The sequence below is a fragment of the Papaver somniferum genome, chromosome 4, assembly GCF_003573695.1.
Source record: "Papaver somniferum cultivar HN1 chromosome 4, ASM357369v1, whole genome shotgun sequence".
Lineage (NCBI taxonomy): Eukaryota > Viridiplantae > Streptophyta > Magnoliopsida > Ranunculales > Papaveraceae > Papaver > Papaver somniferum.
In genome coordinates this window covers 141,172,362-141,196,236 of record NC_039361.1, presented here as the reverse complement: position 1 = coordinate 141,196,236, position 23,875 = coordinate 141,172,362, and the positions used below count along the sequence as shown (strand labels likewise).

Here is a 23,875-nt window from a genome sequence, read left to right as displayed (position 1 = left end):
GGTTCTTCGTTAGACCATCCTTCTTCTTCAATCTCACAAAAGCTTCACCAAGTTCCTCTAACGGTGGCTTCCTTCTTTTCTCCTTCTCCTAGTTTTTCTCACGGTAGCAAAGACCTTTCACTGTTTTTGCTCACGGCTTCTTCTTGTTTTCATGGACAAGATATTTATATATATATATGGATTGAAGTTTCTTGATTACAGATGTATGTTATTATTCTAACTTTTTGTACCATGTGAACCTTGAAACTACATTTGTTCATATTTATAACCTTTTGATGGTTTAAAAGGTGAGTATTTGTTTATCCTAAATTCTTCATGCATAGTCAAATACTAGTTATATCCAGTTGACATCTCAAAATGGTTATTCTCTTAGAATATCATCTTAAAAAATTTATACATAGTCAACAATCTTGCTAATACTAAAACTTAGGAAGCCTCAAAACAAGCAACAGAACTGGCTTTTTGAAGCTCACTTATATTGTTGTTTCATTATCTAATTTTAGAAGATTGTTTGCACACTTTGTAAATGGTTCATCTTTTGCACAACTCTATTCTCAAGGTATGACTCACTGTTGCATTGGTTGATTGAGATAATTTTTATTAGCTTTTCTCTTTAATTTTTTGTTTAACATCAATGGATTCATGGTGCTTCGCGCCTAATTTTTGTGTCATTTATGCAATTTAATTTCTCTTTGTTACTCTTCATCAATATTTTATTTTGTAATCTTGATTTTGTTTTTTAATTTGCAGTCAAAAGATACTGATCAGATATGATTCCTAATTTCCTATCTATTCGTTTTTATTCTTATGTTAGGTTCCTTTTAATATCATACCATTTAATTTCTATTCTTTTACACTATATTTTTTTTTATTTTTCTATGGCCATGGAGTTGTCCAATTATAATTTGAATTCTTCAGGATAAAACCAGAGGATTTACATGGAGTGAAAATAAATGACGAAATAAACGATGATTCCATTGTTATGCCCATAAATTGGGTCGGTAAATAATATTTTTTATTGTATTTTTATTGATGTTGGAGAGCACATACTCTTAGTTGGATTAGAGTGGTGTGTATATTGGTATCAAATGGATTGAAGTTTCTTGATTATATATGTATGTTATATTTCTAATTGAGAGACAAAATACAATATTAATGAAAAATAAGAAAGACAAATTAAACTGCATAAATGACACAAAAATTAGGCGCGAGGCTCCATGAATCCATTGACGTTAAACAAAAAATTAAAGAGAAAAGCCAACAAAAATAATCTCAATCAACCATAACAATAGTGAATCATTCCTTGAGAATAGAGTTGTGCAAAGGATCTCTTTGTTATTCTTCATTACTATTGTATTCTGTAATCTCGATTTTGTTTTTTCATTTACCGTCAAAAGATACTTATCAGATATGATTGTTATCTATTCATTTTTATTCTTATGTTAGGTTCTTTTTGATACCATACCATTTAATTCTATTTTTTTACACTATATTTTTTATTTTTCTCTGGACTTGGAAAATTGTCCAATTAGATATTGACTTCTTCAGGCCAAAATCAGAGGATTTGGATGGAGTGAAAATAAACGACAAATAAAACGATGATTGTTTGCCCTTAACTTGGGTCGGTAAATAACATTTTTTAATTGTATTGCTACTGTTGTTGGAGATCTCACACTCTTAGTTAGATTAGGGTCGTGTATATGTTGGTATCAAATGGATTGAAGTATCTTGGTTATATATGTATGTTATCCTTCTAATTTTTTGCATCATGTGAACCTTGAAATTACATTTCTTCATATTTTATAACCTTTTGATGGTTTACAAAGTGAGTATTTGTTTATCTTAAATTTGAAAAAGCGGGGGTCTAACAACCACACCCAATATTTCTCTTAGCAATCTATATGGACTAACTCCAATATACTTTCAAGAGAATCAACTAGACAGTCGGACTCAATATTAAGAAAAGTATATCAAAGAGTTATATCTCAATTTCTCAATTCAATCTGCAATCAAACAAATAGGAATTTGCGAGCCCGATTGAATATAAGAAATAACTTGGACGATATCAAAAATCATTATCCAAGTGTCAATCAATTTAATCAACAACCAAAGGTTGGATTCAAAATTGATTGAACTTACACACAATCTGTGATACTTCAATTACACAAACAAATATAATGCGGAAAAGAAATAACACAGACACTAGAAGTTTTGTTAATGAGGAAACTGCAAATGCAGAAAAACCCCGGGACCTAGTCCAGATTTGAACACCACACTGTATTAAGCTGCTACAGACACTAGACTACTCCAAGTTAACTTTAGACTGGAATGTATTTTAGCCCTAACCAATCTCACACTGATCAAGGTACAGTTGCGCTCCTTACGTCTCTGAATCCCAACAAGAATCTACGCACATGATTCCCTTAGATGATCTCACCCACAACTAAGAGTTGCTACGACCCAAAGTCGAAGACTTGATAAACTAATTTGTCTCACACAGAAAAGTCTATTTAATAGATAAATCTGTCTCCCACAGATAAACCTATGAATTTTGTTCCGTCTTTTGATAAATCAAGGTGAACAGGAACCAATTGATATACCAGACTTATATTCCCGAAGAACAGCCTACAAATATCAATCACCTCACAATAATCTTAATTGTATGGTAGCGAAACAAGATATTGTGGAATCACAAACGATGAGACGAAGATGTTTGTGACTACTTTTTATCTTGCCTATCGGAGATTAAATCTCGAGCAAATCTTAGAGAAGATAGTACTCAATCACGATAGAAAACAACAATATTAGAACACGCAACTACAGAGAAAATAGTTGGGTGTGGCTTCACAATCCCAATGAAGTCTTCAAGTCGTTAACCTACAGGGTTTTGGAAAAACCTAAGGTTAAAGGAGAATCGACTCTAGTCGCAACTAGTATCACACAGGAGTTGTGGGGATTAGGTTTCCATTTGTTAGAGTTCTCCCTTCAAATCAGGGTTTGGAATCAATGCTACCTTGGTAAAAAAACATTCAATATTCACCATAACTAGATATGAGTAACCGTACCTAAACGTGTACACCTTTGTTGACTCAACAATAATTAACCGAAGTTATCCATATGAACACTTTCATATCAACCTTATTCATCTTAACCATAACTAGTTCAAATGACTCAAATGAAACTAGTTCTAGAGTTGTTCAATTGTTTGTATTCTCATAGAAGTATACAAGACACAATTGAAGCAAAATCGATTTTGATTCACTTAAATCGATTCATGAACATTATAGACACGGTTTGCAAAAGATTGCATTCCTTAATATATAAATGTATTTGTTCATGAACAAACCGATTTTAGAACATTATCCACTCAAGTATGCAAACGGGTACACATACCTTAGTGGTCGGACTAAGTTTGGGTTCGCCAGTATTCGAACGGGTACGCATACCACCAAACTCAGTAAAGTCCCAGAACTTGAACCTCACGCCAGTACGCGTAACGGTATGCGTACTTAGTTCCCGGACCTCTACTAAACCAATCAGTACGCATAAGGGTATGCATACCATGGTTCCCGGACTTGGATCACACATATGCAATTACGCATACTGTGCTTATATCCAATTGTTCTAAACTCTCATTTCAACCATTCAAACATTCTTGGAAGACGACAATAGCTGTCTCACACAAACTATTTGCTTCAAAGCAATTTTCAAGTGATCGAATGATGAATACGAAACATTCCGAGTCTATATCAAATGACTGTCTCACACAAATCATGTAAGATGTTACAAGGCGATTTTCACATCATCATCTTTTGACTTTCATCAAGAATATAAGATGAACTTGGTTCAAGCAAAAACTTACCAACACATATTTCGAGAAATATGTAAATGAGTTAAACTCAGCTCGAAATATCAAATGTGCATAATTGAAGTCTACATAGCTATACGACTTTTGTCTCAAATAGGAGATATAGTAGATAGACTTTTGAGTGATAGATGAGTTCAAGTCTCCACATACCTTTTGTTGATGAAGTTCCACAAGCTTCCCTTAGTAGTTCTTCGTCTTCAATCGATGAACACCGTGAAGTCTAATTCTCAATTACACTTTCTATCATAATCCGAGACTTATCTATAAGTAGACTAGAAATCAATACTTATAGTTTTGGCAACTAAACTTGACAAACAAGCTTGAGTTAGCAAGCTTACGAGTTCGGCCGAGTAGTGCTCTAACAAAATTCTTCATGCATAGTCAAATAATGTTTATTTGCAATTGATATCTAAAAATGGTTATTCTTTTAGAAGATCATCTTAAAATTTTTATACATAGCCAACCATCTTGCTTATACTGGAATTTAGGAATCCTCAAAATAAGCAACACGGAAGTGGCTTATTGTATCTCACTTATAATCTTTCATTTTTTGATTTCAGGAGATTGTTTTTAAGCAACGAAAAAAGCGGTTTAGGGAGCAATATAATAATGCAAAATGTCTTTTTGTGGGATGCGTCACTATACCTATATGTGTCAGGACTAGATAAATTACCATTCCATGCATTTTATCATTGATGCAGATGAAGAAGTTTTTGTATCCCAAAAAGGTACAAGTATAAGTTTTGCTAAAAGATGTGGTTCATATGCACATATGTGATTGCGATAAATAAATTGTCGAGTTTTCTAAAGATTATCTTGGTTTGAAAGATCTTTGTGCATAGGAAGTATGAACCCATCTACCATGACTAATACTAGATCCATCACCTATCTTTTAATATGTGGATATCATCTAATACTTGAGCTTCTTTTATTTCATTGAAGATACCAACTAACCAAACTCGGTACGAATACCTTACACTTTCTAGAAGTTGATTTAAGAAATATTTTAATATTCAGTTGTATTATCATGTTCATTTTTTGTTCAAATTATAAAATTATGCCTATTTAAGGTCTCTTATGTACTCTTAGGTAAAGATGTAATATCAGTTCAATTTGCAAGTTTTTATACCATAGGTATTTAAACTAGGTCTCTTATTTTCTTCTAAGTCTCAAACGCATATGCTGACAAAGAGTAACTCTCTTATACATGTATCGTATTAGAGGAGGAAATTTCTTTTGTTTGGATCTGCAACTATTTAGTAAGACAACAAGATTGTATTTGCAAGGAAAAGCATACTTGGCATATGATGCATGCAACTTCATCATACGCGTCATTTTTCACCGTTAAGAAAGATTCAAGGACGCTTCGTATCAGTGATATCCAAGGAAATGTTTTAGGATTTAATGTCTCTCAAACCAAAAATATTGTAGGGAATGGTGATGTTTAATGGTCATAAATTATATTAACCCAACCGATTAAACTTTTTACCATGGGTTCGAGTATTACTAATGTGTAACCATGCCAATTATACATTAATACAAGTACAAAGTCAATATTCAACTTTGAAAACAGTCAACGCTTCCCAAAATTAATGCAGATATAACACTTTTAGGGATATGAAAGAATCCTTCCCAACTTAGATTTAACTTTTTGAATTTCGAAAAAAAAAACATTATTATTTTTTTTTAGCACAAAATGACAATCTATTTAAATGATGACTGAACTGCATTTGTAATTTGGAATGCAATCGACAAGTTACTTTTATTCAAACCTGGAATTTCTATATGTTCCCACTTGGGACATTAGGTTTTTCAAGTTTGTTGGTATTATTTACAACAAATATGAATGGATGGTTATCTCAATTACCATAAACGAAATGTTTACACTTACAATTTTGATATCTTAACCACCAAAAAAATACTTGTTGTTGTATATATGCCAGTGTACATCCATGTGTGGACATCCTAATCACCATTTAACAAGAAACCGATCCTCTTAATGCTTATAATATCGATCAAAGCTTCGAATTCAGTTTGAGAAATATTACAGTTCCTCCAAGCTTTCCACACTCGGCTCTTACTAGTCTCACAAGAAAAAAAAAATCTAACCAACACCAAAACAACTCATGGCCGGCACGGGTCATATCCTAGTGTATATATATATATCAAAACTGTTTCCTAACTTGACCTAACCTTCTTTATATAACTCCCCCTTGTTTGAGTAAGGGACGCCTAACTGTTGGGCCGTAAGGAGTGACCAGCCCAACAATTTTGACATCCGAGATATCCCGACGGAACGAGGCCAATATGCGATGTTCACTACAGTGGTCCGGATGTTAAAGAAAAAGCTGACTTGAACAACTTGAACAGCACCAGAGAAATGGATAGAAAACATTTTTCAGTTGTTTTTTTTTTTGCAAAAGACCTGTACTCTTTATACTGCCTGAGAAAGTTTAAATGTAATGTAATACTGTAATCCATAGGCGTCAAGACTTAAGAGATCACATGAGAGTGGTACAATTGACCTTGGTTTTTATTAGCCATGTGTAGATTTGTAGTATGGGTCCAGGTCCCATTCCCAGACCACAAACTTTAGCAGGCAGAATTGTTTTTGTTTTCCTTTTCTAAATTATTTATTTATTATCAAGATTTCTTGATGGGATTGACTGACAAAATCTAGCAACCACTATTTAGAGACAAGAAGCAGCAGCAGAAGAAGAAACCAACAACAACCTCTCTCACTCACTCACTCACTCTGTTTCAGTCTTTCTGTCTCCCTCTCCTTACAAACTTTTCTCATTCAATTCCCATTCAAACACACCAAAAAAAGGAAGAACAAAGGAATAGCAAGAAGAAGAAAGACTTGATGGATTACTGGGCTCCTTCTCTTGATATCGATGATGAATTTGAGAAACTTGCTATCAGAATGAACCCACCAAGGTTAATATCTATCTAATCATATCTCCTTAAGTTTTCTTCCAAATGATTAATTTTTTGTTTAAACGCTTTCGTTCTTGTGTGTTTTGCAGGGTTACTGTTGATAATACTTCAAGCAGAAACACTACTTTGATTAAGGTAACCAATACAAATAACCAGACAATTTTTTCTATTGAGAATTTTCGTATTAGTATCCAGAAAATTTGCATCATGCTTGATTGCAGTATGTGTGTAATTTGAGAAAATTCTCATTTTCTTTTGGTTTTGTCAGGTGGATAGTGCGAATAAACATGGAAGTTTGTTAGAGGTTGTACAAGCTCTAACTGATTTGAATCTTACTATTAACAGAGCATATATTTCTTCTGATGGTGAATGGTTTATGGATGGTAAGTTCTTAATTCTAATGGTGTTTTTGTACAGAAAATTGATTACGACTTTTTCGATAAATGTATAACTTTAATTTCTGTGTTTTCTAGTATTCCATGTAACTGACCAAGATGGCAATAAGCTGTCTGATGGAGAAGTCTCAGATCGAATTCAACAGTCACTAGGATCAAGAGTGCTTAGTCTTTGGACCTTGAGAAGGTCGGTCGGTGTTCAAGCAGCGGCCGAGCATACAACAATTGAATTAACTGGGAAAGACCGACCTGGTCTACTCTCAGAGATATTTGCTGTTCTTACAGACCTCAGGTGCAATGTAGTAGCTTCTGAGGTATGGACTCACAATTCAAGAATGGCATCTGTTGTATATATAACTGATGAAGTGACCGGGGGACCAATTGATGATCCCGACCGACTCGCTAAGGTCAAACTTCTACTTCGCTACGTGCTCAAAGGGATTAAAGATAAACAAAGTGCAAAAACTGCTGTTTCAGTAGGTGATACTCATACCGGTAGAAGGTTGCATCAGATGATGTACGCTGATCGCGACTATGACAGGGATAGTATTGATGAAGATATTGCAAGTGATGAAAACAAACCCTTAGTGACTGTTGCCAATTGTTCAGATAAGGATTACACTGTTGTTAACTTGAGGTGTCCGGACCGGCCCAAGTTGCTCTTTGATACCGTTTGCACATTAACGGACATGCAGTACGTGGTATTCCACGCAACTATCATGGCTGAAGAGCCAGAGGCTTATCAGGTTTGTCTTCACGAACCTAATGTGTATATCTGTGTTTCTCTCCTTTGTGAACGAGATACTGATTTATATTTACATTGTTTTTGTGCTAATAGGAATTCTACATCAGGCATATAGATGGGTGTACAATTAGTTCTGAAGCCGAGAGACAGCGAGTGATCCATTGCTTAGAGGCTGCCGTTCAAAGGCGAACATCAGAGGTATGTATAGCCGTAAAAGAATCTTCTCTACTAACCACATGTTCGGGTTTGCGCAGAATTACAATCCGGTTCGTATGGATGCTAACTTTTTTTCCTGTTACATTTATATGATTGCAGGGAATAAGACTTGAACTATGCGGTGAGGACCGGGTGGGGCTGTTATCGGATGTAACACGCATATTCAGAGAAAATGGGTTATCAGTTTCAAGGGCTGAGGTTACGACGAGGGGTTCTCAAGCTGTTAACATGTTTTATGTTACTGATGCATCAGGGAATGTGGTCAACAGTGAAACAATAGAGGCAGTGAGGTGCGAGATTGGCCATTCAATTATACGTGTCAAAGAGGATAGGCTCTCGAAATCACCTCCCCAAGAACAAGGGAGATTCTCACTTGGTAATCTCTTTTGGTCAAGATAATCCTAAACCAAACATTAGCTAGAACACTCTCAGGATTACTGAATGTAAATGTTTTGACGGTTAGCTCTTTCGCATAAATGTAACTTCGATGTCTAATTCCCGCACGTAAATGTAAATTTACATGTAGAAATAGATTTTCTCTTACTGTTCATTTCGAAGGCTGGAGGAAAATTTCATTGTAGATATTGTATATAAGTAAATTTGGGTTGAAGAAACAATGCAATTGCATAAGTGAACATTTTTAGCAAAAACAGTTAAAATGTGGCACAAGTGGAAAAATGTTTTTGGATGGTTAAAATGATTCTAAAGTAGTTAGATTCTACGACGACTATTCTGAGATCTCGACAGTAGGATGATTAGATTTTGTGATTGATAAAAGTTTGAAGAAGATTCGTAGGGTGTAAAGTCCAATTTGTTAGGAGATATTTCACTTGATTCTTTCTTTTTTTATTCATACTTTTTGACAAGAATCTGTGTGCTTTTCAAAACCCTAGAATTTTCATCTTTTTCTAAGGATGGTGGTGTGTCTCTTGGAAACCTTGAAAGGTTAAGTAAGCTACCGACAAGGTAAACAAGTCATGGCGAAGAGTCGCGAGAGAATGTGGCCAAGCATGTGAGCTGAGCTGACTTCGCTTAGTAAAAAATATAATGATGCAGTGAATTAGATTAGTGGTGATGGTGATGGGTCTCATGACACACTGCTTCTTTGTCCGAAGCTGTTTCTTGTGGCAAATTTTACAACGCGCTATTTTGGTGGACCACAGCGGCTAAAACAACTCATAGTAAGCATCGCAAAATATTGACACCAGGCGGTTTCTTTCCTTGCCTTGTCTTGCAACTAGGTAATAGGTAAACACGCGTAATTAGTTTGGTTTCGGAAAGAAAAAAATAATACAGGGGAGGTTACAAAGAACAGAAATGTAAAAACACACTATTGCTAAAGGCGGTACTGAAACTAGCTCTGGTATCAATCTAGACTAGAGACCCAGTGGCAAGGTTACGTTGTTTTATTTGGTTTGGTACCTGGTTTTTATACAGCAAAGATACACTTACCGGGATATAGCCCCGTATTATGTCCCCAGTGAAAGATAAAAGGGGAAATAATCGTTTGGTCTTTTTTTAGGGGTCCCAAGTCTGTCTCTTTGGTCCATAATTATAAAACGCGTTTTCTGCTTGGTCCATAATTATTTGAAAATATCGAATGGATCAAGATACTCTTCTGTGTTAATTTTCGTAGTTGTTCCATTCCCGTAATTATTTCAGTTCATCTTTTCTAATGAACTCTGAACTTCCTACTTATTTTTTTGTAAGAGTTCATTCTATTTGATGAACTATCAGGTGTTTGGTAATGCTTTTGTAGATTTGAGTTCATTCTTAAAAATGAACATACAACAAAACTTTCATTATTAAGAACAAAAGAAAAAAGAAAAAGTTCATTCGTCAAAATGAACACCCAATCAAAGTTCATTATTATGAACAGAAAACAGAGTTCATTCGTCAAAATGAACACCTATAATTATGAATAAAAACCAGAGTTCATTTGTCAAAATGAACACCGATAATTAGGAACAAAAATCAGAGTTCATTAGTCAAAATGAACACCCAATCAAAGTTCATAATTATGAACAAAAAATCAGAGTTCTTTCTTTCAAATGAACACCCAATCAAAGTTCAATATAATGAACAAAAATCAGAGTTCATTCGTCAAAATGAAAACCTATCAAACAAACTAATTCAAACCTAGATTAGAGTTCATTATTTAAGATGAACACACAAAAAAACTCAACATCTAAAAAATAGAGTTTATTCTTTATCATGAACAAAAAAAATAGAGTTCATCTAAGAAAATCTCACAAAATCTTACAAAACCCTCATCGTCTTCAACAGCAACAACAACAAAACAGAGGAAGAAAGAACATATCATCAACGAACATCATCTTCATCGTCTTCATCGTCTTCAATAAACATCATCTTCATCGTCTTCAAATCTCTGTAAAACAAAACCCTAAAAAAACAAATCTAATGTAGCAGAGAAGAAGAAAAAGAAAAAAGAGGGAGAGAAAGTAAATCTGAAAAATAGAGAGGAGAGAGAAAATAAATCTGAAAATGATTCTCTTCTCTCTTAATAATGAGTATATATATAGTCTCAATTAAAAGGGTATTTCTGCCACTACCATTTGACAATTACATCATCCATGACGTCATCACATATGGGTATTATCCACCCTAAGACCAAACTATAATTTGTAGGACCAAACAATTATATATATTCTAAAAAAGGACCAAACAGATAGTTGTTTGCGGGTCAACTGGACCAAACTAACTCTAATATATTATTCCTATGACTAATTGGCATTTCCTACAAGAATAAAAATGGTGAGCTCTACATGGAGATTTGCAGGGGGTACTGTAAGGGTGGGGTCCATTTTTTTTTACTCTCGCTTGGTATATACTGCTGGATTATCTCGTAGTGTACCGAGAATTATTGTTTTTTTTTAACATTTTAGTTACTACTTTGGTGACATCCTTTTCTCAGAAATCGAAAGAGTGTGTGACCTTAGTAACTATCTTGTTTTGAAAAAATAAAATAAAAATACCAAGCGACCCAAAGTCTACTGCATGACCTAAATTTTTATGTCAATTCATAAAATTTCTCGTAACTTAAGATTTGCCTCATGATTTAAAATGTGTAACTTTTTCTAGATTTTTACGGTGACATGAAAATTTATGAAAACCTGAAAACTACGCATTTTTCTTATAGATAATCTAATAGAGAAAGAGTATGTTGAATACAAATATTGATAACTCATATAATCTGCGTTAATTATACAGATAAAATAAATATATTTCAGAATAATGTAAAAGAATTACAAGCAGATAGTATTTCAGGGAACTTATCCACCTGGGAACTAGTCCATAATGTTAATCCGTTAAAAAAAGAAATTACATTAACCAACTTGTTTATGGAATGAACCCACAACCGATCTTAATCCAATTATCTCGTTCAAATGATGTCCCGCCTCCTACAGTTTCTTCCGGACAAAATGCGTAAATCACTTTATTTGCAACTAGGAATTACTAGACGTATAAGTGTACAATTTAACTTATATATAACAATCACAATGATATAATAACTAGATAACTCGTTACATAACTTCTCAAAAGACCCTATGTAACATGATTCCCTTAGCTGGCGTCCTTTATAGGCTTGTGAGTTGCTTCAACCTAAATGAAGACTTTATGACTACTCTGCTTCTAACAGAAAGTATATTCGATTTCCTTCAGAAAGACATTCGATCAAGGTATGGAAATTTATATGCTTATGAGGAATCTTCAAGAAAATAAGATAATAAGCTAACTCAAAATTAGAATGAATTTATTTTCTTCAAAACTTATAGAGATACCTAATCAGTTATATCTCAAAAGAAAAATCTAAACAAATCAAACAAGGAGTGATTCAGATATATATCTTTTGGACTTACAAAGTCTAAGATGAAGAGTACTTTGTGATTTCTATCTATCTCATTCCTGATCTATAGTTCGGAAACTAAAAGATCAATAAGAACAACATCCGGATAACAAGAACTATTAGGTAAAAGATAGTTTGACCGAGCTTCACATATCTCTTAGTGAGTCTTTTAAAGTCGTAACCTAATACAGTTTTACCAGAGGAAATCTAGGTTTTAAAGGACGACTCTATCTGCAACGTACTAGGTCACATAAGTGACAGGATTACGATTCTAGTGTAAAGGGAGTCCTCTATTTATATTGATGAATAATTCGAAACAAAGTAGGTGTGAACTAGTTTCCATGTTTGCGAATTGCTTTGTAATCAAGCAAACTAAACTTATCCGTATAAAATTGTCCATGAAATCATGTGAGAAGTTTTCTTTGAATTACAAAGAAGATGTATGCAATTTTAGTGCACCAAGTAGTTTACTAGAGATCCACAGTTAAGTAGTTATAGAACTGATAACCATAAGTAGAATATATTTCACAGTTCGTGAACTTTCAAAAAAGTTTATGAACTCAAAGTCGACTCGTAACTCAGGAATATTTTGAATTTAACAAGTTCGCGAATTGTCGAAACAGTTTGTGTACTTAGAAACAAGAGGTGTAAAGGAAACATCTAAAATCAACTAGTTCGCGAAATGTATGAATTAGTTCGTGTACCCTTAAATTAAATAGTATCCAGTATTATCTCAAGATCGACTAGTTCGCGAACTGAGCAAATCAGTCCGTGTACCATAGTTAATTGAGATTTTAAACTTCAAGTCTTTTGTATGTATAAGTTCAAGTTTGTAAACTGGTAAAATAGTTCTTGAACTTTAAGAACTAACTTGACTACTCTGTATAGCTTGCGTTCTTTACAATGTTTATCATTATACTAAGGCCACACGACTTGTCTCGGTAAAAAGAATGGTAGATAATATGAGAAAATTAGATAGTCAGTATTCACATACCTTTGTTGTTGAATTTTTGTTGACGCCGTTGTTTTTCACTATTCAATATTCAAGATCGATTGGTGAATTCTGATAATCAACTATAATGCTTTGTTCCTAGTCCGAGACTGACTTTAGTAGACTATAAATCAAGAAATAGTTTTGATCAACTAAATGGACAACAAACTTGACATACCAAAACTTGTAAGTTTGAACGAGCGATGCTCGAACAGAGTATACAATACTTCTCATAATGAAGGGCAATTACTTCTCTTTTTTCCTGAAGTGCAATATCATGTGTGTTGGTGCAAAACTAAATTGCATCATCTAAAATAAATTAAAAGTATTACTCTTTTTATGATGTTTTATAATTCTCGACAATATTTTGAAGAAAAATAATACACTACCCAATATTGACATATATCATAATTAATAAATGTAAAATGAATTAGAAGAACTGAAATAGCTTCTTGTTGCCCGTAGTTAATACACTACCAAATATTTGCTTCCGTTTCAGGATTTGATTTCCCAATTTCCTTTGTTTCTTTTACAAGTACATCATTCCCTATCGGAAATACCTTTTTTTTTTTTTGAGAAAAAAAATTATTTTTATTTGTCGTGACACTATCGGGATAAATTTTCCAATCTGAATCTGATTTTCCTTCTTTATCATAGGACTTGACATTCACATTCTACTTATTTTCTCACTGGACATTGTCTAACCATGATTTGTCCTTCCTCTCAAAACTCAAACTCCAATTCATTAAATACACACACGGTACCGAATTAGGAATATTACACTCCTTTGTTTTGTTAGTTACACTTACATCCATTATGAGCCATAGATTTCAACTTCGACGGAAACATACCCAATATATTAAATAAGTTTTTTGTTTTTTTGAAGGTAAAATTTTTTCATTAAAAAGGTGAGAATTACACACCAAAAGGAGTTTCCTCTGAAATTACTTAAGAAGGAAACACACACCATTCCTTAATTACATGGTTTTTCCGTGCTAGTTTCGCTAAGGCACCCGCCTGCCGATTACATGGACTATTTACAAACACACAGCAAGATGTTACAATGGAAGCTAAGCCTACTTTAAAGTTATGAACAAGAGAAAATTTTGTCCAATGCAGTGACGAAAATGCTCTATCGATTGCATTGACTAGGGATAGATTATCAGACACATATATAACCTTTTGCAGCTGGGTTTGTGAAAACCAAAGGATAGACGAGTACAACGCTTGAGCCTCAGCATGGATTACTGAGTCTGCATAAGATGTCCAGCACCTTGCTACTCCAAATTGTCGATTGGCTTTTTACCAGATGATCCCGCACCCTGCGATATTAGAGTCGTTAGAAATAGAAGCATCTACAAACACAACATCACAGTCTGCATAAGGATGTAACAGCTCTGTTGTCAAAACAGAAGCTGACTTTGGAGGCATTGGAACAATTGAAGTCTGTTTAAGAGTATTAAACATAGTCTGCAATTTGGGAGCTTATTCTCTGAATAACTATCTCAGGGCGTTTCTGCAGATTCTCTATGCTCGCTTTACATATAGCTTTCCACGCCAGCCAAAGAATAATAATATAGTTCTTTCGTTCCTTAAACAAGGCAGTAGGGTATTTATTTGCTAACCAGTTGAAAATCCACTCTTTAATGGTGTTAACAGTTCCAATTACAGAAAGAGCTTGTGGAAAACTGCCAAACCATACCGCTCTAGTAAAAGCACAATGACAAAAAAATATGCTTCATAGTTTCATCAACACCACAAAATGGACACAAAAAATTATCAGTAATTCCTTGGCGAAACAAAAATAGCTTTAAAGGTAAAATATTATGCACACACTTCCACGGAAGCAATTTAAATTTAGGAAAAATATATAAATGCCACAATCGTAACCACTGATATTTTTCTTTCTCAGAAGCGATGCATTGATCCCTTATGCTTTTGTCAAGGACCACCTAATTTGATCCTTACCATTGATAGGTAACCTTATCTTCACTATGGCCTAAATCTGGGTTTCGGTAAACAATTCCTACAAAGTTGATTCTTCCCATTCATTATCATAGTGGTTAATGAGCTGAGATACATCATGATAATCCTGTAAATAATAATCAGTTGTCCTTTTTAATGTTAGACTATTTGGATATATCCAGTTATCCTGCCAAATGCTAATATCATTACCATTGCCAACTTCCCACACATGATGTTGTCTAACTATCTCCAAACCTTTCTGAATACCTTTCCAAATCCAAGTACTTTGCTTTTTAGGAGAACAATGCAGAAGAATATTTTGGGAAATATCTGGATTTCAAAACCTTAGTAAAGAGGTCATGAGGTTTAGATACTAGTTTCCAAGGCATTTTAGTTAAAAGGGATAAATTAAATTTTCTAAGGTTTTTAAATACTAGACCTTCGTACCTCTTTGGTTTGCAAAGGCTGCACCAAGCTTTTGGATTCAATCCCTTCTTCTTGGACTGATGTCCCCACCAATATCGTCGTTGAATAGTTTCCAACTGCTTAATAATTGACACAGGTAGAGGGAAACAAGTCATTTGATACATAACAACTGAATTTAAAACCACTTGGATTTGGATAGCTCTACCTGGTTGTGGAATCAATTTTTCTGTCCAACCATCCAATTTACGGTACATATTAAGAACTAAAGGTTGAAAACTGACAACTTTAGACCTATTGAGAAACAACGGTACCCCTATATATTTATCCATTAAATTCATAGGTTTCATTTGCAACAAATTAGCTAACTCAGTTTGCCGGTTTCGCAAAAAAATTCCACTAAAAGCTATTCCACTTTTAACATGATTAAAAACTTGACCCGAAGCTCTACTAAACCGAGTCAAAATGTCTTGAGCGTACTTCAGCTCAGAAGTTTTAGCCTTAAGAAATAAGATAACGTCATCTGCAAAAAAACAAATGACTTATCGAAGGGCCATTTCTTGTAGGCTTAACTCCGTGAATTTTTTCTGCATTTCAGCATTAAGTAATAGTCTAGAAAGCGCATCCATGCTAATGATAAACAAATACTGAGATAATCTATCACCCTTCCTTAAACCTCGCGAGGGAACAAAAAGACTACAAGGCAAACCATTTAACAACAAAGATATAGAATAAGTAGATATGCAAAAGTAAATCATCTAACACCACTATTCCGCAAACCCAATTGCTTAAGGATTTCATAAACAAAAGACAACTTTATACGACCAAAAGCTTTAGACATATCTAATTTAATAGCTACATCTCCTATTCGATCCTTCTTCTTTTTCATTGTGTCAAGTAATTCATGTGCTATAATGATATTATCCTGAATGCACCTCCCCGGAACAAATGCTGACTGATATGGAGATATTATCTTAGACATGATAGGCTTCATCCTAGTAACTAGCAATTTGGTAATAATCTTATAGGTTGCATTGCACAGACTTATTGACCGAAAGTCATTAGGAGTTACAGGACAATCAACTTTTGGGATTAAAGTCTGATATGTAAAATTCAAGCAAGAGTTAAAAGTTTGAGTGCGAAAAAAATCTTGGACTAGATTTACAATATCATGCTCTACTATCTCCCAACTAAACTTTTAAAAGCCTATTTTGAATCCATCTGGCCCAGGGGCCTTCCAAGACGGTATTTCAGCTATCACATGACGAATTTCTTCAGCAGTAGACATTTGTAGTAACTTTTGATTATCGTCTTCCGTGATACACGGAGCAATTAAACTAAGAATATCAGTGTCCTTACCTGGATTGGAAGAAGTAGTAATGTGCTTAAAATTACTAGTTAAGAGATCCCCAAATTCCTCTCTTTTCTTGCACCACATTCCTAAAGGATGCTATAAAGAAGCTATGTAGTTGCGCCTACGCCGAAAATTATCCCTAGCATGAAAATACTTAGTATTCCGATCCCCATATGCAAACAAATTATCCCTAGATATTTGTCTAGCATGCTGATCAAAAATATCATACCATTTAGAAAGTTCTAACTTAACATGTTGATACTGAGATAACAACTCAGCATGTGGATTATTCTGCGTCAACCAATGAAGTTGAGTTTTTAATTGAGTGATTTACTTTTTTATACTACCAAAAGTTATAATACTCCATTGAGACAAAGCATATTGAGTTACAGCACGTTTCTGTTGTAAACAATCAGTTCAGAATGTAGGACTGGAGTTTTCCAGGCTTGAGAAATAATAGTTCTACACTCAGCATGACCAAGCCAATATTCAAAAAGCCTAAATGATTTATCCTTTTTAATTCCATCAGAGATAGTGTCAATAAATACCATGGTGTGATCAGACCCAACCGGTAATAAGTTAAACAATTTTGCCTCGGTGAAATGCTGATGCCATTAAGTGTTAACAATAGCTCTATCCAATCGAACCCTAATTAGAGCTTTACTTTTCTTACGATTGGACCAAATATATGGATCCACTGACCACACTACATCGGTTAAGCCCAAATTGTTAATATTCTGAGCAACAAAAACATGTTTATTAGCTACTCCACTACGAACCCCTACTTTCTCATCAGTAGACAGTGTGGTATTTAAGTCCCCCACTATTAACCAAGGCAATGAGTAAGTGTTGTTTAGGTCCTGCATAGCTGGCCATTGTTCTACTTTTTTTTTTGGTCTTTTAATGCACCATACATACAAGTTAGAATCCATTTACCTACTGAAGCATCAGTTTGTAATATGAAAGACACGATATTTCGACTTTCCTGAATTAACTCTATGTGAAAGTCATATTTCCATAAGATACACAACCCTCCAGACAATCCTACTGAACTTGGAATCCAGAAGTTAGGATAACAAAATTCTCTTAAAAGAACTTTCATTTTATGAAACCCATGCATAGTTTCTCGTAAAAAAAAAGTGAAAGGGGGATTTTGAGTTTCCCCCAATTGCATTATCCCTTTTTAAATCATTAATTGGTAAAACCCCATCTCGGTTATCTTTTCTGTCTCTTATGGGTTGGTTATCGTGTGCCAAGTGAGCGTGTGCATCTACTTACATCTCCTCGCTCAAACCCTAGATTATTACATGAAGAACCATAAGATTCACAAAAAGCATTCGTTTCCCAATCTAATCGAGTATGACTTATATTAACCTAAAAACAACAAATCAAGCAAGAAAATTATGCTTTTTGGGAATCGAACATCACTGTTAACTAATTAATCAATATTCACCATGTTCCATGAACACCGTCGTTGCCGCCATTAACAACATCACTATCTCTGCCATTGACGAGTCAAAGAATAAGCATTCCAATAGTTCATCAACATCAACAATATCAAAACATTCTTTCACCCAACAAATTAATTGCAAACATTCCCCTAAAATTAGATGAAAGATTTTTTGAAACTTCAATTAAGGTATGACAGTGAGAATACTAGAATCGCATTGCATAATCTTACTGCGTAATTTATGTTCTCTAACTATTTCTCTGATTCTTCTTCTTTTAAATCCTCAATCTAAAATACCAAATTATTAAAACTCATGAATTCAATTTCGAAAATCTGCCTTAAATTTTCAAATCAAGATTGAGAGCATGTTTAAGTGAAATACGGGTTTTTAAATGATTAATGGGTGTGAGAGAGAAGAGTGAACAATAATGCAACACAAGTCGAGGGTTCAAGATATTTGTGTCTGGTCGGAAGAATTTACACACATGTGACCTGCACGTGCACATCTAATTGAATTCAAACGGCAGTAATAACATAAAGGAATTTTTACCAATTAATGATTTATAAAGTGGGTAATACAAAATAGCGGGAAACCCAAAATCCCCCAAAATGAAATCAGGTAAATGAGAACTAATTTCGCTTTTTAGATGATTTTTGGTAAGAGAATTACCAATCCCCACGACATTCCAAGCTAAGATTCTCATTAGGCTATAATATATTAAATACGTTCAATTGACCCGGATACGCAGAATCTGCATAGACATCGAGAAAAACCAAACACAATGAGATATCCTTTTCTCCCATTCTAAAGCTGGACAAAATTTGCCGTCTTTTATGTTCAATTACAGCTTCAAGTTGGGCCTATATGCAGAGATCTCTGTTCTTTGCAGCTAAGATGAGGCAATTCTGATATTTTAGCCCCCACAGACACCAAGTTGTGGAAGATCTGTCCCTGAGCTCTTTAATGACTTTGTTAATTAACAGAATCACGTGCCCTCCCTTATATAGCTGTTGTGACCTGTGTGAACCCCGATGAGAAAACTTTTTAGACCCCAATTTGGCACCCGAATCCAACCAATATATTTGGTCGGGTGATTCTGTTGCCCCACCACTTTCGCATTTGACACACCATGCCTTTTGTTTTTCTTTAGTTTGTTTAAACCAAAAGAGATAACACTCTCGTGGAGAATCCAAGTCCCACTCCCAACTATCCAGAATACAAAAGAAAAAAAATAAACAAAATTGAAGGGCCGTTGTACCAAGTTAACTAATTAGGTGGAGGGTATCATTTCCGGAAGAACACTGATTTGTTTCCGCAATGTTTATTTGTTGGGTCACTCCACATTTTTTATTTCAAAAAAATCAGTTATATAACTAATTTTTTAAATTATTTTTTCCGTTGCTGATCGGTTAGTGCAGCCTCATAGACATATCCAACTGAGGTAATCCTAGTTTAGTTGATAGTGAAAATTCTGATCTACAATACAAGTTAAAAGTATAATGACCAAGTCGTAAGAACACCAAGTTATACACAACACTTCTAAATAAGATGTGATCAGTCCCTGTAGGAGATGATAAAAAAAGAAAAAAAATCAATGTTTTAAGGGGCACGATGTCACAAGGGTAGCCTTTTCTGGCGCAATAGAATTCCCTCAAAATAGAATGAAAATAACTTTTGATACGGTATAGATTTAGTGTGTTCATTGTCAGCCTCGGATGCACATCTGGTGTGGACCATAAATTGAAAATGTCCCATAATGGGAGAAGATCCCTGTAGAATCACACTATTGAATGTAGAGAGAGAGAGAGACAACTCACAGTGTTCGGTGGCCTTCGTAGGTTGTTCGTAGTGCCGGCGTATGCACAGCTCACTTACAACGTCAACATCCAAGTGAACCAGGACAATAATACTAATTTCAAGTTTCTTCGAAATTCAAAAACTAAGAGTCCAATATCACAAACCTCATATTTCTCTATTGCTGATAGTAGGACTTGTATCAAGTCAGCACAAACAAAATGCACTCACTCCAAAAGACAAAGGTAAAAGCCTTTTTCTTCGGCAATGCAACAGATGATAAAAAATTTAGATCTCTAAACGGATTAATGTATCAGAGTGATCCGTATTCGGCTTTCAAACTTTTTAGGCGACAATTGGAAGCTCGCCGCATTCATTGATAGTCACTTTCTTTTTAGGACGATCACCTCTGTCGCACTCTGAGGCCTCAATCATCTTTACAATGTCCATCCCCTCCAACACTTGCCCAAACACCACATGCCTCTGATCCAACCACGGAGTCTGCATTCATCCATGCAAACAACCAAATTTTAGCATTATTGTCATTTCGCGTAAATCTTCAATTTAGTATAAAACTCGTACTCACTATGTGCAAATGTTCTCCCTTCAAGAAGTAAAGGGGTAATGATATGGGGAGGTGGAAGTTCTTTGCTTCCTCGGACAATTCATATGTCCTTAGCTGACTTGTGCCAACATGTTATAGTTGGTTTTGACGTTTTGAACTATCCAATCAATGGATACTTCCTCCAACAATGAATTTACCACATTCATTAAAGAATACGGTGAATCATTAAGAACTCAGAATACTATACATCAAATGTTGTGCATCTCTGAACTCCATCTTGTCTCCCTTGTTACTTTTACAGCAGGTAGTAGTAACGAGAAATATGTTGTTTCTTTACAAGTGCTGGTCAGGAGGTCCCTCAAAAAAGTGAATTGAGTCATCCGAAGGTCTGGAAGTGAAACCCATCAGTTTTTATCGTCTCCTTTCAGCATTCTAAAGCCATGTCTTTAACGGTCTATCATGAACTGAGGATGTATATACCAATGTTGCCATAAGTTATTTTATCATATGCACTGACCTGTTTCCTTTCAGCATTCAAAAGCCATAGGATCCATAACATGTTAGTGGCACAACCTAGGTAAGAGGAAAATATCCAAAAGACGTGGTGGATGCTGGCTAGCTGTTATATACAGTGCACTAGATAACGGCTACGGATCGACACTTCCCACGCAGCTAATAGAGTGCTACCAGGAGGATGACATGTTAACGAACCTTGCCTTCAAACAGAGAGCACCAACACTGTATAACCAAAGACTAAAAATGCCTAGACTATTTGGCATCTATTAAGCTATCAAACATGGCTATCTGATTGGGGACAACTGACAAGGTTCTTAAAAGTAGTTCTATCGGGAATCATAATGTAATGACTATTTCAGTTATCAAATCAAGTTGCTAATGCTTTGGACTGGAAATTTGTACCCAAAAAAAATGGAGCAATTACAATAGCCATTCAAACAACAAGAAATAACAGGATTCAATGAGATAAGCTTTGGTTATTACCTTGACAGTGCAAATGAAAAATTGGCTTCCGTTGGTGTTGGGTCCTGCATTTGCCATACTAACAACTCCTGGTCCAACATGAGCCACTGCAAAATTGGGCAACCATAAAAATGAATAATGAACAAATAGGGTGCAGTCTTCTATGCAAAATATATTGCTTATTCAGCTCTAAATGATTAATATCCCACCATACGTTTGAGAAAACACATTCACATTTAGTACCATTTACAGAAGGTCCGAGTCAAACTTACGTTTGAAGTTCTCATCCTTGAATGTACGACCATAGATGCTTTTACCTCCAGTTCCCTGCAATTAAATTAGCACATGAAGGAATTAGAATCCGATAGAGGGCTTGTCGTGAAGATTATGATAAACTTTAAAACGCCAAAGAGATTACATTTACTGACTTGTACTGACCAAAGATAAAAGATGAAAACTTCCACCGTTCTGTTAGTTTGTTTCATTAACCTAGTCTATACAGACACACATAATATTGTGCAAGACAGTTCCTTCTAAAGTGGGTAAGTTGCATATATAAGCATATCAGTCTAACAGATGAAACCTCCTGTTTACATTTTCTTACAAAACCTAGCAAATAATTAACAGTTTTCAGCTAATACAAGCAGTGCGAAAGACAAAGCCTGTAAGATTATAAACACGGAGAATTCATTTTTCATCTATGTTCTAGCAACAGTTTGTATGATATCAATTAAGATCAAATTACATGTTTGGGCTTATCTCTTCATTAATTCTTGATTCGTGAACAGTTTGTGTTTTTGGACTCAAAGAGCAGTCCCCTTTGTTTAAGCAATTATGAGACAACTTACAAAACCAATATGAACCACACCATGCTACACAAGAATACTGGTTAGCACATCAGGAGTTTAAGAGGATAAAAATATACATTTCCCTTATCAAAGTCTCCTCCTTGAATCATGAAATCTTTAATAACACGGTGGAATGCTGAACCCTTGTACCCAAAACCCTTCTCTCCTGTTAAGACACAAATCCAATCCACAAACAAAAATAAACAGTTTTGAGAACTCATTTCATTGGAACACTTAACCACTCCTACCAAGAAGCACAAATATTATACTAACACACAAACCACAAAAAAGAAACGGTTAAACAACAAGCTAACCTGTGCAAAGAGCCCGAAAGTTCTCTACAGTTTGCGGGACATCATCACCAAACAAACCAATGACAACCCTGCCGACATCCTTACCAACAGGATTACCAATTCCTATATCAAAATATACTTTGTGTGTAACTTTTGATTGCAATGCCACTTCCTGAAAATTCCGGGGTAGACAGTGAATTACAAAAGGGGATATAACACACTTGGTAGTTGTACCTCCCACCAAAAGCATCTTTTAATACACACAAAAAAATGAAAAAAAAAATATTCAAAACCGTAGACATTGAATTGTTCAAATTCACAAAATCTAATTCGAGAAAATGAAAACACAAACCTGAGAAGAAGCATGTGTAACAAAACCATTTCTTCTCTGAATAGAAGGAAATGGAGATGAAGATGTAAGGCGCAATACGGAACCAGAGAAACTAGAAGAAGAAGATAATTTTCTTAATCTGAGAGAATTACAGGAACTAGGGTTTATAAACTTGGGCTTGTTGGTAACATTTGCAAAGCTAATTTTCATCTGCAAAAAGACACGGAGAAAAATGAAATCTCTTATTAGTGCAAACTTGATGAAAATTCAAGGGTAAATATGGAAGCAAGTAATCTACGGGGATAAATTTACCAGAGGAGCAAGTGAAGTCGCCATTGTTGAGAAACTGGGGGATTGTAGAGCGAGGTTTTCCACTAAACGATATAGTGATACCGACGATTACATGTTTTACCCTCTAATCTTATAAGTACAAGAACACACCGCACGTGCTTTGCACGTGCTACAACCTATGTGAATCCGTCTTAAATTATAGGGGTAATTTGCGTTGCCTCCCCTGGTGAAGATCATAATTTGAGTTACCTCCCCTACAAAACAAATATTAGTGAAACTTCCTCTCGTCACTTTTTCCATCCAAACCCAGTTAGCTGAGTCAGCTGCTTCGTACAGCTGGACAATTTCTTACACGTGGATTTTATACTTTCCCATAATACCCTCATGTATGATCATCCAACGGCTGTGCATCACGTCAGACAATGGATGGTTTCGATTTGGCACCGTTTGAGTAGCCGATTAGAATTGAACACGTACCTCTTCGTCTGTATAACTACCCCTCTATAGAGCGGGAACACACATTAGAGAGAGAGAAAAAAGTTTATCAGTTGCAGAGAGA

The 23,875-nt window shown here is 35.0% G+C and overlaps 2 protein-coding genes across 2 annotated transcripts; one reads left to right on the top strand and one right to left on the bottom strand.

Annotated features, from left to right (window-relative positions):
- The first annotated feature begins 6,549 nt into the window (after positions 1–6,549).
- Positions 6,550–8,814, top strand: LOC113271393 (ACT domain-containing protein ACR4-like). Its single transcript, XM_026521245.1, has 6 exons — positions 6,550–6,808; positions 6,898–6,943; positions 7,077–7,191; positions 7,282–7,949; positions 8,042–8,146; positions 8,264–8,814. The coding sequence occupies exons 1-6, from the start codon at positions 6,735–6,737 to the stop codon at positions 8,561–8,563; spliced, it is 1,308 nt and encodes a 435-aa protein (XP_026377030.1). The 5' UTR covers positions 6,550–6,734; the 3' UTR covers positions 8,564–8,814.
- Positions 8,815–20,120: 11,306 nt separating this feature from the next.
- On the bottom strand, positions 20,121–23,431 carry LOC113271392 (photosynthetic NDH subunit of lumenal location 5, chloroplastic-like). Its single transcript, XM_026521244.1, has 7 exons — positions 23,338–23,431; positions 23,047–23,235; positions 22,716–22,866; positions 22,479–22,567; positions 21,826–21,880; positions 21,575–21,660; positions 20,121–20,511 (listed from the first exon to the last, which is right to left on the bottom strand). Exons 1-7 carry the CDS (start codon positions 23,359–23,361, stop codon positions 20,356–20,358), a joined length of 750 nt encoding a protein of 249 aa, XP_026377029.1. The 5' UTR covers positions 23,362–23,431; the 3' UTR covers positions 20,121–20,355.
- Positions 23,432–23,875: the final 444 nt, after the last annotated feature.